The 15,136-nt window shown below is 37.1% G+C and overlaps 2 protein-coding genes across 3 annotated transcripts in view; one reads left to right on the forward strand and one right to left on the reverse strand.

The window, feature by feature from the left end:
- LOC137399781 (uncharacterized) overlaps positions 1 to 7,348 on the reverse strand; it is a 52,148-nt gene extending 44,800 nt beyond the window's left edge. Inside the window, exons 1-8 of the mRNA XM_068086006.1 lie at positions 7,254 to 7,348; positions 5,805 to 5,959; positions 4,138 to 4,341; positions 3,673 to 3,947; positions 3,541 to 3,580; positions 2,651 to 2,910; positions 2,124 to 2,233; positions 680 to 908 (exon numbers count right to left, since the gene is read on the reverse strand). Coding sequence (XP_067942107.1) covers positions 680 to 908; positions 2,124 to 2,233; positions 2,651 to 2,910; positions 3,541 to 3,580; positions 3,673 to 3,947; positions 4,138 to 4,341; positions 5,805 to 5,959; positions 7,254 to 7,348 — 1,368 coding nt within the window. The remainder of the gene's footprint in view (positions 1 to 679; positions 909 to 2,123; positions 2,234 to 2,650; positions 2,911 to 3,540; positions 3,581 to 3,672; positions 3,948 to 4,137; positions 4,342 to 5,804; positions 5,960 to 7,253) is intronic.
- Positions 7,349 to 7,670: 322 nt separating this feature from the next.
- LOC137399386 (SPARC-related modular calcium-binding protein 2-like) overlaps positions 7,671 to 15,136 on the forward strand; it is a 46,733-nt gene continuing 39,267 nt past the window's right edge. The window contains exons 1-2 of one of the 2 annotated variants that reach the window (XM_068085473.1): positions 7,671 to 7,727; positions 9,005 to 9,131. In XM_068085473.1, coding sequence (XP_067941574.1) covers positions 9,084 to 9,131 — 48 coding nt within the window. In that variant the 5' untranslated portion in view covers positions 7,671 to 7,727; positions 9,005 to 9,083. The remainder of the gene's footprint in view (positions 7,728 to 9,004; positions 9,132 to 15,136) is intronic. The other variant, XM_068085472.1, reaches the window with a different exon arrangement.

Here is a 15,136-nt window from a genome sequence, read left to right on the forward strand (position 1 = left end):
AGAAAAAATAAAATGCAGTGATAACAAGAAAGTAGCTGCATCTGAGCAAAGCAAACTGCAGCGAGAATGGTGATTATACGGATCTCTGAAAAAGGTAGTTGCAATGGGAAGCAACAGGAGATGCTGAGAGACTGTAAAAAAATTAATGATACCAGCGGAAAAGATAACCTAGAAGAAACAAAGATATTATTAGTGAGAGGTTAAAACAATGTTACAGAGAAGACTTGTGGAGGACAAGATTGTTAGAGCAAAGCAAAGCAACTCGAAGCAGAGCCAATAAGGATGCAGTGGAGCGGCATCAAAGGGTTTATGAGTGAAACGTAAGGATTGAAGTGGAGAGTGTCCTAGTGCAGCGCTGAATAACACAACATAAAAATAAAGCTTGCAGCTTAAGTTCCCAACAAATTCCTGCGCGAACACATACATTACTGATGTACACATACATCTATGAACACATACATCTATGAACACATACATTACTGATGAACACATACATTACTGATGAACACATACATCTATGAACACATACATCTATGAACACATACATTACTGATGAACACATACATTACTGATGAACACATACATCTATGAACACATACATCTATGAACACATACATCTATGAACACATACATCTATGAACACATACATCTATGAACACATACATCTATGAACACATACATTACTGATGCGTTCTTGAGATTTCTGCAAGCTGTCGTAAATGCTGCTACTAAACTGATCTATTGCGTCATCATCTTCAGAGTGTTCGTCAGCCGAGGGCAAATAAGTCTCACATTTAGTGATCCCCATATATTGACTCAACTGAGATGGGAACTGCTGCGTACTCGTGCCGTACTTGAAGTGAATGAATGATGACTCACATCGATCAATTTGCAGCAAACTCTTTGTTCTGAGAAATAATACATAGATAGGATTAATAATTAGGTTGTAGAAAAATCACTAAAGAGTCCCAATGCATGTCAATCATATATCAACTTACACGTACTTCCGTTCGTTAAATGACAACCACCTGCCAACAAACTTCAGTCAGGTGCTCACCCACATGCAAACACAATTCAGTGGGTGCACATCCACATGCAAACACAATTCAGTCAGGTACCCACTACTTTTCAACACACTTCAGTCAGGTGTCAACCACTTTTTAAAACAATTCAGTCACATGACAACCACTTTTAACACATGTCAACCCATGTTAGGTGTCAACCATATTTTCACTCACTTCAGTCAATGTCAAGTCAACTATAGTATGTCAATTCACACTTAATCGAACAGTAACCGCGTGCCAAATATTGTTGCAGCTACTAAAACTAAATGATACATAGCCCTTGGGTTTACATAGCAAGCAATTTGAAAAAATTAGCCCCAAATTCAAAACATTTAAAATCAATAATAAATTTATGTTTGCTTTTCTGCTGCCCAAATCGATCTTAGTTCATACCTCCGAATAGACTCTTTATTGAGTAAAATTGAGCTTTGTTGAAACCTGCTGCTACCTACTCCCGCTGACACAGAGCGTCTTCTTCTCAAAAACGTTACATCATTCTCTTTTTGAGAAGTTGTCTGTTCATCTACAAATTATAGTATTGAAGACTATAAAAATAAAATGTCATTTATAATTTACAATTAACATAACAAAAAAAAAAACTAATCATCAGCTGCCAAAACCAGAAATAGCTGATGACTGCACAGAATTACTCTAAAGTGTTGACTACCATCTGACACAAGTTCTACACAGAAAGATGGTGAAAAAACACTGTTTCAAAAATACGAAATATACTAACATGAATAAAGCATAATAATAAAATTTGCCCAAAATAAGAATCTACCTTTACAAAAATGCTGTTAATGAATGTTGAGGATTATAACTAGCAAAGTTTACTTGCGACCTATCTCTTACCATATTAGGAAAACTTCCAATAACAACTAAGTAGTTTTTGTTCTGAAAAGAAATGAGACAATTCCAACAAATCCAACAGCAATCAGTATAAATAAAAGACTACCTGAATCGTGACCTGTTGTTGTTGAAACATCAGATAAAGTTGTTCCAGTCAGAAAAGACCCTATGGATAGCCTCATTGATGGGTTCAATGAATCGCTGACTTGCCTGTTCCGTGTGCTGGCAGCAGAAGTGACAGGAGCAGTTGGTGAGTTGCCGAGAGATGCTGATGCAGCATGATCACTCGGAGGCTTATGGAAAGAAGTAATATTTACACTCTGTGAATCAATATACAGAGACTGATAGCAGTTATCTCTACTACGAATCTATTTTGTACAGACTTCATTAAGAGAATCTTTTAAACAGAAGCTCAACTATAGAGAGCATTTCTGTTTACATTTCTTTCTCTTTAGAATTTTGGGTGTTTTTAAAGATCAACCAAAGCGTTTAAATATAATATGTTTAGGTAAATACAAAAGCTACTCCCCTACAATTATTCCTAGATGATATGTACCTGCACTGACTGTTATAATACTAATAATAAGTTATAATAGTACGAGGTACAGTATATTGAGAACACGATTCTAAACTCACAAACAAGAGATGTACCTAACAATGCTGAGCCCCCATCTTGATAGCAACTTGAAGCTAAAAGGCTACCTACATTAAAAAGAAGCAATCCAAATCTTTCTCACCTCAGGTCGAACAGCTTCTGAGACAGGAAGAGGAAAGGTCTGCGTATTGTCAGTTTCGTCCACAAAAGTTGGCAGGGTCGTAGAAATGGCAACAGATAATGTCTCATCAGACGGCAAACCAAGGTAACCAACAGCCGACCGGTGATGATGAGCATTACTAGCGTTATCCGTGTGCAAAACTGGTAAGGAACGAGTGGCCATGGGAGGCAGCACGCAAGGTACACCTTCAGTTGGCAGTGTAGCGAGTACGCCTTGACTGGCTACAGACATCAAAATGAACTTAGTACAGTAAAGAGAATCTGTCCATCAGGTATTTTACATGCCTCTTTGAAACACAAAAGTTAACAAGTTTGAAATTGATTAAATTAATTTAGAAAAATGTGTGAGATATCTAAACCAAGCAATTAGAGAATATCATGACATGAAGGACTGCTTATAGCAGAATACTGCTAGCGAACTAATAAATGACTTCAGACAATCTCTAAGTGGAATTTAAAACTTTTTAACCAAACAACACAAAGCTAAAACTGACACTCTTCTTTCGGCTTCTTCTAGTTAGAGGTCACCGCCGTAAGTGGTATATCCGGGTATATAATATATTGTGACCATTCGCGCATATGATTTGGCAAAGGAGCAATTGTAGCTAGATGTCCTTCCTAACACCACCAATGGTCCTCCTGTGATTCGAACCACTGCCCTATTGATTGTATGCCGGCGTACTAACCACTGAACTATGACTGCTCCATAAATGCTAAAACTGACGCTGAAGACTTTTAATTCAAGTCACAAGTTCTGTGATGTATTTTAAAGCTGTGGTAGACTATGAAATGGACTGGTTCAAAATTGAATAGCACTCTGCTCATGTGATGAATGAGTGGATAGGAACTCACTTGCTGATTCGGAGTTGTCATTCACTTCATTCGTCGCAGTCTAAAGTAAAAACTTAATTTATTTTAACAAAGAAATAAAAACACCAAATGACAATAAGTCAGTGAATGAGCGATGAAAAGTTAGTCAACTACCTCAACAGTTGCCGACTCTCGCTCTGGCAGCAGCTGAAATCCCTGAGGCGCTCGAAGAAGGTTTTTTTCAGAGACTAGTCCCTGCTCCTCAAGTTCCTCAGGAACGCCCTGTATAATATCACTAAATGGGTATTTCGAGCTAAGCTTGCGTGCACTGACAGATTGTCGTTTGGGAGAATTCTTGCCCGCATGCCCACTTGACTTGGAAGAGCGCCTAAGGGTGTGGTGGAGAAAAGAAATCTTGGCTGCTACTGCAGAGTCCTCCAGTTCGTTATCTGTAATAAAAGAGTATATTCCAGAATATTAGTGCATGTAATTGGCTGTACCTTAATGACCTACATTCAGGAGTCCGAACACTCATTTGTTTACAAGGCAACTCTCTCGCCATCCTGAAAAAGAAAAAACAGGTTTGATCAACAGTATAAACTGAACAAATTAACATGCAAAATAAAAGTTAAGTCTTACCGCATACAGCAACAGGAAGCCCTTGTTCCCTCATAATTCTAGCGACAGCCTCCCGAATCCTCACGCTGAAACCTGCAGTGTCAGCGCTGTAATAGAAAGGAGTAGAAGGCAGCAGGCGATCCTTCATGTACAATCTCCTGAGTGAAGAGGTTCTACAGCTGTGTATTGCCTGCTTCCAGTTCACTTTGTGAGTGAACAAATTATCTGTAAAACAAACAATGCAAATATGAACAACGAATGAGAAATAAACTAAAGCCACTAGTCTTTGAGCTGTGATATAATTGTTCTCAGTCTACTGTGTGTATTCACAGCTCTCAGTCTACTGTGTGTACTCACAGCTCTGCTTAGCTTCACAAGGTAAAAACTACCAGCAAACCTCAACTTATTAAACCATAATTGTAGCACTAGGTAAGCAAAACATTTGCTTACCTAGCACATAATTATAGAACTATGGCAACAATCATGACACTTCCACCATCCATTGCGCGGCGCGTTAGTCAAAATTTAAAGGAGGACACACACAGCTCTTCCAAATAATTGTGGTATTTTTGAAGAGATTTAAAATCCATCAAACTCAGAGCACATTAAATTCAGCTATTAAAATACCTCTTGTGATAAATAAAAGAAATATCTGTAGATGAATCAGTGCAGATAAAATGGGTTAGCAAGGGTGTTAAGTTTTATATTTCTAGAAGGAAAGCACTTGAATCAATCGATTGTGAAATATATAACCTTATTGTAAATGTATCGCTCATATCGGTCAACTGATCAAACAGTCAGACCAAATATGAGCTACAGCAATCATGTATTGTATGAATAGAACATAGCTAAGAACTAGGACCCTAGCAAGTTTTGTACTGACCTTAGGATGTGTTTACACCAGCATGATTTATCAGAGTTGCTTCCCCACCAACAAAGTATGGCATAAAACGAAGAACGGTTGTACAGGCGGCTTTGTCACAGTTTCAAATACTGCATAAACGTACTGTTTGCCCATATTTGATGGCCATCATTGATGGAGTACAACACGGAATCAACCAATGATATCTTACCATGTTAATAGCGCCGAAAACACAAGCAAATGGAATGGATATCGATGTTATATTTCATTAGCTAAAAAAGGTGACTCATTTCGCATCATCGAAGTTGGTTTAATGTAAAGTCTTTGCAAAAAAGTATTTCAAATCGTAAACAGACTATAAACCATTCCAACTCCAGCTCTCTGAGTAGAAACACAACTCCAATAAAATCTTTCTGGTGTAAACGCAACTTTCCCCATCTAGCAGGGCACACGCTGCCTTATGAACGTCATGTTGAACTAAGCACACCATTGGCTGATGGTGACCGAAAGGGAACATTGTACTCACATTCGACTGCTTAAGAAATGCCATTATATCTCCACTAGTGTGTAACTTATCATTACATGCAAGAAGTTGGTTTATCAGGTTATCATTGGAGACAACGAGAGGATGAGTTTAATGGGATATCATCATTCTAGGAAACCTTAAATTTCCTCATTCCACCTGGTTAGGAGCAATGGTAGCAGTTTTCAATGTGCGTACGAATGCGAGATACTGCTTGAAATATTTTATTATTTCTAGGGATGAAGCAGTAACAATATGTGAATATCTTTCAAGGAATTAACAAGAAGAATTCTTTTGACATACCAAACAATTTGGTAATTGATGCCTTAGCCTTTCTTGTATCAATCTTTGGTTTGAAAGCTTCTGCAGGATACTTTTTGTTGAAGGATGCTTGAAAGTCACGGCGAGACAAGACTTGCAATATGTTGTTTAGTTTTTCCAACTCTGAACCTCTGCATCTAATCAAACATGAAGCAAGTACAAAAAGACAAAAAAGGCTCGCTTACAAAAAGACTATACAATTGCGCTATTGCCGAATTCCTAAAAGCCTTTTTTTAAACTGATGTATGTTCAATATGCCCAATGGTACCATGAAATGTCCAGCACTGAAAAAAGCAAATATATTAGGGATTGGTGTGAGCAATCTCTCGCTGATAGAGTACGTCTGCTTAACTTACTGCACGAAGAGGCTGTGCGTGCTTTTAAGAGCATTATTACACAAACAATGTCTCTGCGATCTTTGCCAGACATGTCTGAGTCCAGTGACAAAAGAACCTCGATAAATGAAAACATGACCATTTGAAAATAAAACTTAATATTTGATGTCATTCCTGTCACCACCAGTGGTCTGTTTTGGGAATTTAAAACAAATCTGTTGTGCGCAAGTCAGGGGTTTCAGGCCACTAGGCCAAGATTAGTCTCCCATTGTGGATTAGAAAAATTCAATGGCAGGCAAAAGTTTCAGAGTAAGAATATTGGTTTCAAACATCTCTTGAGATGACTACATGACAGACCAAAACATCTAGGTATGGATGCAGTCTAACAGTTGCACAAACACCGGACAAAAGAATAGGCCTGCTAAAAGAACAAGGCATTTTTTATATCAGAAAGGAGCATTTGTAAAACTGACCTTTGGACTAGCATTGATACCATCAACTTCTGCTGCCAAGGTTTCAGCCCCTCATAATATTTTATAATTCTTTTCACTTCCACTTTTCGAGTCAATACCGAGCTAATATGAAGGAAATTAGATCAATTAGTTTTTAAGAGAGGGTATAAAATGCATTGGATATCTAGCGGTAGTGTTTACTATTTCATATGTCTATATAATATTTATTAGCAGTAATCAATGTATCGTCTGATTTAGTAATAACAGTGTGTACACTCATTTAGTCAATATGGCCGCAGAATCAATACAGAAAACAAGAGAAATGATTATATGTTTGCAGTAACAATAGTAATATACGATGAATATATGATTGTTACACACAATATCAGTTGTTTACATAAAACAAAATGAAAAAGATGAAAAATTACAAGCTCATTATGCCTCAATTTTATCTAGGACGACCACAGGACTATTTGGTCTGGTAATATGCACCAAAAGGCACAATACTGCGCATTGTCTTGAACAGACATTAAAATGTTAATGCAGTATTTTTAAGCAACAACAATGTGTTCCACTGTGCAATATAATGGCCCAGTCGACATTTGTTCGGGTGGGAGTCCGTTTAAAAAACACATTAGTTTTACCTGGCGTGATGCATTGAGCCCAACTTTGTTTTGCTTAACATAGAAAAGTGCTGCAAAGCACAAGCATTCTTAACAGGCACCGACTTATCGTCCATATTTCGAACAACGCGATTATAGCAACGATCTTTCAGTGTCTATAACCATTTTGAGATACGATAACAATACAACTACAATTATTTGTTTAAACTGTACTTTCATTTTTTTAGCCTAAATGTATTGAAGCACTTTGTTGTCGTCGATATCATGACACAACATTCTAATTATATGATCAAAGGCTACAATTTTAGCTATGTAACGAGCCACCAATGTTTCATGTTCATTTTGTTTTGTAACATTTTATTGGCTGTTGCAAAACAAAACCTCTTACTATCTTTAACCAAAAAACAAAGCGAAAGTAGTCGATTCGCGTGCCTATCTATAATGAGCAATACGCATCGTCTGCCAAGCTCAGTTAGAATACACTATCGTTATCAGGTAACTGTTGTTCTTATTTATGCAGACTGTTTTTTCTACTTTTGCATCAGTTTAGCATTAGCTGCATTTTAAATCGTAAAGATTAATTTATATTATTAGAACAAACGGCGAGAGGGAGAACATACCATACGAGGGCATGAGTACTAGTCCCAACATCGTTTTTACTTTAAACATAACATCACAAACGACTTGGTTAGAGAATCCTTAATAATGAACAAAACTTTTAGTTTAGATAAATTTTGTACCCTTTCATATTTTAGTTACTATTGTCTTCCCCAGATGTTGTAAAGGAGGCAGATTTTTTAAATTTAAAATTATTCAGAATACATATATATATATATATTGTTTATGACATCTTTACTCTATATTTTGTACATTTCAATGTTGGAATTACGTAAAGTAAATATAAACTTGAATTGACTGTTTTTATTTTCATTCCTTCAGCTATTGGAAGTAATATAAAAAGCTTTGAGCGTTGTCGGTCATGAGAAATTCAGCTTAGTGCTGCTTGGCTTAACATACTTTTTATGTCATAACCTTTTTACTCATAAATGCAATGATGTAACATTAATTGCTGCGTATATCTTACAGCAGAACATATGACAGAGTCATATGACAAAGTCATATGTTAACGAACGTTATGAATTTCCACAAAGTACATATGACAAAGTCATATGTTGACAAACGTTATGAATTTCTATCATTAACTAGTTTTGGTAAGACTTCTATAAACTAGTTATATGTTCTCATCATATAAGCCGGTTTCAGCCTATAGATTAGAATGTTTTAGTAGTTTTGAGAAGAAATATAAAGTCCCTTACTAATAAAACCATTCAAGTTTCTTCAGTTGCTAGACACTGATACCACATGATAAGGATTTTTATTAGAGCAGGTTAATAGCGTAGTCAAAATGATTGCAGAGACCACCAATTAGGCCAGCCACAGGCGGATCTCATAGAGACAAGTATTTGCATGCACTAATGTTATAACCTTTCAGAGAGTGCTCATTCCGAGCCACTTGGTACTGGTTGAATTCAATTTATAACAGTGCATGTTTATTGTTAACACATACTGTACCTAATAATTCAGAAGATCAACATATGCCATTGACAAGGCCTAGGTGATAGGCCAACAAGATGTAAGGTCTAACCATAATGCACAATGAAAGTGACAGTAATCCTAGCGTGTCTTACAGCCCACAGCTGCCTCTCATATCATCACTAATGGGCAGCCCTTCCCCATTAGTCACTCAATTGCTCTAATGAATTTCATTTTAGTGCTGATGAGCCCATAAGGAGACTACGTTAGTTATATGAAAGCTGACTGCTGGAGCTTGTTCATTACCACCTCTTTAAGATGAAAGGAACATTATGGTCAGCAAGCTTTCTTCTCTATGTGACGCAGGTAAGCTTTTGCTTACCCAGTATGCCTGCCAACCAGGCAGGGTGTTGCAAAAATAGTTAAAAAGTTCAGTAGTTTTCTAAATCAGTTTTTGCATCAATTAGTATGAATTAAGTAGACTTGAGTACTACTTAAGTTGTCTAAAACATGATGGTAACTCGGAGGCCGCCAAATGATGTGATGTTTAATAAACAGTTTAAAAGTTTAGGCTAAAATTTCATGCAAGAGGCTTATCTTAAAAAAGTAAATATTATTCATTCCAAATAATATTGAGTATTTCAATTTACTATTGTGATTAATAGATGCTTATGTTCATTAGAGTAATTTGTCTCATCCCGAGCCATGATTATTATGAGCGTTGAAGTACTCTCGAGTGTCCAGTCTTCTCATTCACTTCCATGCAAGCACTTCCCTCTACCGTTTTTCAATACACCATCTCTTCTCGTGAGCACATAGCGCATGGTAACATGATAAGCTGGACTCCTTAATTGGAATAAATTCTAAGCGTTGAAAGTTTTAAATTTTATTATAAAACTTGGTAATGTAATGTAGTAAATGTTTTTCTTCTCAAAGACTAGCATTACCTGATAATAGACGTGAGGATTAGATGATTAATAGTCTGGTTTATGAAATGTGTAACCATCGACTACATTCCACGGAGCTCTTTTATGACATCGACCATAATTGTACATCTCCATTAACGCTCAACTAGTACCCATGAAAGCACCATTTGCTGCAAGCAGTACATCACATACATTCGACACACTAGCAAAATCATCCAGATTTATGTCCTAGATAATTAAAAAATATTTTAAGAGATGACAGAAGCTAGTCATAGGCCATCCATTCATCTCTTCATTACGTATGGAACTGTTAACTTGTGCAATCATTGAAGTGTAGGAAGTACGCAGAATATCTTAAAAGAATTGTAGATGGCGTTCTGAGGAACGAATGATGCAACTAGTTTCCATTTGCTGGTCATTCTGCAAACTCTCTGATTACCTCTGCCAGACCTTCACACTGGATGTAGGAAAATAGCAATCGGTTCCGATGATGTTATCTTCCGCCCATCTATCAGTTATCCATTCATCTCAGCGCTATCGAATTATTATAGGTTTCTTGTCATTGACTCACGTGTACAAATATATTACGACTGTTAGAAGGGGGATATAGCTGTTGACAGATGGTCATATGCCTAAGGATTACATTGCACAATAGCCTTATTTGTATTGCTTGCACCTGGGTCGCCAGAAGGCAGAAGAACTTGCCTTTGATTATAGCCAATGCCAGCGGCGATCGACATATGGCAGCATCTGGTCTAATGAGCCGAATATTAATATTTACCTCCAGTCCCTCTTCAAAGTGTCTACAATTAAATCTTCTCTGCAAGACATTCAGCATTTTGATTGGAAGAGTATGCTCATTCTTTTCTCATACGTTTTGTATGTATGATAATTTCACATTCTGTCCATTATTGAAACATTGCAAATGATGAATACAGTCGAACCAGGTGTTTGTAGTTGTCGTTCGAGTATCTCAAATACCGATTGAATGGTGTGATTAAGGCCGCTGTCTGCTTCTAAGCTTATTTGGTAAGGAAAACTTCCTGAGCCGTTTACTTACTTTAAAGAATGGTTCAACCTGTATCACTGTATTTGGGGGTTGTCTTCTCTGTGATTATTCATCGACTATGTGCACCATAAGCCAATGACATCACCGATGCAACATGGATATGTTAGAAAACATTGCGACTGTCAAACTTTCACCAACTTTCACTTTCGCCAAGCACCCATAGCTGTCTGTGTAAGCTCGCATTTCGGAGATGGTGATTGGCTGTCACAGATTGCTTAATCTTTATTTCTCTTCATGATAGTTGCTGCGGGACTAGTACTTCATCATTTTAGCAACCACATTGTTTATACAGAACACTAAGCTGTAGACTATTCACTGATGTAAACGCAGATGGGTTTGTGATAGTTTGAACGATGTTATAACAAACAATCACTGATGCATTGTGATATTAGCCTGAAGCTGCCGTTAAACATTACTGCATGCGTCAGTCGATTATATAGGATGGTGCCAAGCGCACCCTGAGAATATCATCCTGTAGTAAATTATACCTACTCAACATACATCATGATTTCTAGCAGCACAGATGCTGATTAAATATACACGTTTTCCATTATAAAATATGTCAGAGTGGAATTTGTAGAACTAAAATATGTACGTCACTTCCTATTAACATTTCAACTAATAAATGGAAAGCATTTATTAATATTATACTTGATAAGGATAGTAGGACAAACTTTCGCTGAACAACTGTTGAATAAGTGTTTAACCATTTTGCTGCCAGTGCTACATTTGGCATCTTGTTGAATTCGGCTCGATTTCCCTCGGTGTGTTGCTGTATTTATATAATACTAGGAAATAAAAACATCATAAACATGTTGAAATATTAGGAAGTTTTAAATATGAGTAGGCTTATCTAAAGTCATAAGATTACCAAGTTTTGTTTGTAAGAGACACAAGAGCCTAGCTTTACCTATTTTAAATTATGCATACATGTATGTGTTAAAACTAGAGCATAAATCTCCTCATTTTTTACACTGTGTTTCCATGCTTCGAACTCGTTTTAAGTTGCTTTCACTTCGAATAATAGAAATGGTAAAATGCCATTTTGCTTCGCTAAATTAGTGCAAAGACATTCGCTGTGAGGGTACTATTTAGCATCATAGAAACGGTCACTGCTGATGGATCGGAATCGATAATAATCGGCTAAGCTCTCCTTAGTGGAGATAAAAAAAATTAGTGTCGACCCCTTCCTAGACTTACCTCTTCTAGATTCACAAAAGTTCCTTCCTTACTAGAAGCGACTGTAGTTCATGCGACCTCTGAAGTGGGACCTGTATACTAAGTAATAAATTCTGTTGGTATTGTGTAATATAGAGCACAGCAATAAGGAACACAAAAATAAAATTGTAATCAGGCATTCTGGCTTAGTTAGTAGAACTAGTTGACTAGACATGAATTGAAAAGTAATCGATACCCGAAAGCGAGTTTACTTTACCTAGTTTTTTTGTTTTGAGGGATACATCGCGACTCTTGGAAATATCTATAGAGTGCAACTCTGAATCGTTGAATCGTCGAATAACAATCATTGAATCGTCATGCAATGCCGCATCGTTGGCAGTGGGCAACTCCGATCTTCTTAGAAGCATGGAAACACAGTGACGGACTACAGGAGTTCAGCACATATCAGTATATGGGTATCACCCAAGCCTCATAGTCTTGTTTTCTTTACGATATTTTTCATTAATGAATGTGTTGCTCAAGATACTGAAATTGATATTTATAAATTTTATATAAATTCTAAATTTATATGTTTTTTAATCTACACACATTTCTATAAGTTCTCGTTGTATATAATGAAAAATTTAATCATTTTGCTGTGTACGCATTTCTAAATCATAGTATATTAGGCCAGCTGCAGTATGTAAACATGTTTGATTGAAAATAATTAAAAACTTTTTTGTTTTTAAAATATTTGGAATTGCATCAATGATGACATAGGCTGGTCATTAACAAGGTTAATGAAGTGCAGTAGAGTTTAATTCTCTAGCAACAAGTAATAATAGAATATTGAATCTGTAGTCAAGCACATATTTGTTTAGCACTAGTACCCGGCAGTCCAGTACGCTGTGGGAGATCATCAGGTGTGCCAATAGAGCACTGAGAATAAGTATGTGCACAACTATTACATTTCCTATAAGCTGAAGATGGTTGATTGGCAGAGGTGTTAGATCATTAGATTATCAATCTGAATGCCGTGAGTTCGAATCTCGCACGATACCATCTTTTTTTCAACTTATTAACTAATTCCCTTTTATTATAGTCAAGATTGTAAGTTTTGGATATACAGTCAAACTTTGACATGAGAAGTTGATCCATTCTGATACCGGTAGTTGCTTTGTATGTCGCGTATTGTACGTTGGAGCAAGTATTTTTATAAGAATACATTGTATTTTGTCTAATTCTCTCAAGAGCCCAAAATAATAATAAATACCGTATATTCTTACAATAATATATGGCATTTTGTTGTATTTGGCACTGCATATTTGTGAAGATTTAGTTTTTAGTGACCGGGCGAGTTTTTAGCACTATAGAATAAAAACAACCTTGAATAAATTGATGAAAGGTAAGGCAGCATTGATAGTTTTAGCAAAACCACACACATGCTGTGAAAACACAACATGATGTATATAATAATACATTAATTAGTCCTCGATATACTGTTTTATAACTCAGCATTGATGGTAGGTAGAAAGCTGCTAATAGTCTGCAAGACCTCCCGATGCATACATGTCATGCGATAGCCTGTGACTTAACTGTTCACCGATTATTTAGGCAACAACCCAAATGCATAGGAAATCCATTTTTTTACTCATTTTCATGAAAGCATTGGACAAAAAATGTGGAATGGTGATAAACTGTGACATTAGCTAAAAGTGGCTCAGAAACTGAAATGGTGACTAGGATATGCTTTTTTAAACACAATTTTGGGGCATTGTGCTGTTGTAATGAAGGTCACTTGGTTTGTTACGAGACTGCGTCAACTGTGACATCAAAGAGGCTGGGAAGGTCTCTCACTGATTCCTTCACCAAACTTCTACAATCGAGAATGGTTAGACACCATTCAAATTTCTGTTGAGACCACAGTATCTGAAGCAGCCTTAGTATTAGAGATTAAAGAATGCCGGAAGTGGTCAAGGTGGGCTATGAGCAGAAGTAACAGCTGCTGTACATCCAGGTCCCACTGTGCAGTATACCTGCAGCACGTGTCGTGGGTCACAGCGTCCAGGGCCAACTTGAGTGCACATCTGGAGGAGTCTGCATCTGGAGAGAATTAAAATGGTCAATAATCTAACCTGGCTGTCCGAAAGGACTAAATGCTGATACGGCGAGCTCATCCGGCTGCTTTGTTGATCTTACGCTTTGAGCCGGCTGTGTGGGAATGCTTTCACTCACGTTATTAATGACAATTTTGACAGGTACCTCAGTTTACTTAAACTCCAGAGAGAGCTTTGTAGCTTCATATTTTTTTATGTTTATCTTCGTGTTGATGAGTTCACCGTTTACCGTTAGTGAATCACTCTGAGCTGAAGAATATATCTAGTAACCATCAGCAGTCAGACAAAGATTCATTTGAGTAACTTTAGATGCCACAGCTACTGCTTACACTCTCCTTGTTTGGACATCAGTTCAACCCTCCTCATAAACATAAAGGTTTCCTGGGAATGTTTACTAATATCTACAGTCGCTTCCATAAGAGTTATTTTAGTCATCAGTCATGTAGTTGCTTGCCAAACATTCTCTCAGATGATTGAGTCATGCCTTGACATGATTGGTGAGGAACAACTTCCCACGATACCGATCTCTGCCGCCATCTATGTCTAAAATCTCTAGGCTGACGTAAGAGAGCTCTTATACTGTTTGTACCTAAAACACTATCCGGGTTGGTTCAGTTCTCATTGTTTTATTTGATGTTGACAAATTGAAAGTCCTTTTTACGCAGAAAAAATCTAGGTCAGAGAGTAGATCACTGTACAGCCAGATCTGTCCTGCTTTCTCTTTGTCTACCACTCACTGCGTAGTTGTTCTCCCACCGTTGCGGCCTACCAGCTCTTCAGCTCATATTTTGTAGCATTGCGTCAACTGGATTAGTCTACTTAGATAAAGGGATTGTGTGACTGATAAACTATACTTTTTTGCTATAGATATGATTTTGACTGTTACTCAAGCGTGAATAAAGGAAGCAGGTCAGATCGTCGTCAGACCGTCATATTCAAAGGATTATTGTTCTTGTTACTATTGGTGTTGGCGCTCATAAACAATTGCTCAACGTAACCAGCCATCTGACCGCATTGCGGTGGCCAGAACAAGCCCTGGCTGTAATCTAGTAATTTTGAAACAAGTGGTGTTAATTGCTCTACCCCCTATCCTGACCATTG

The sequence above is a fragment of the Watersipora subatra genome, chromosome 7 (genome assembly GCF_963576615.1).
Source record: "Watersipora subatra chromosome 7, tzWatSuba1.1, whole genome shotgun sequence".
NCBI lineage: Eukaryota > Metazoa > Bryozoa > Gymnolaemata > Cheilostomatida > Watersiporidae > Watersipora > Watersipora subatra.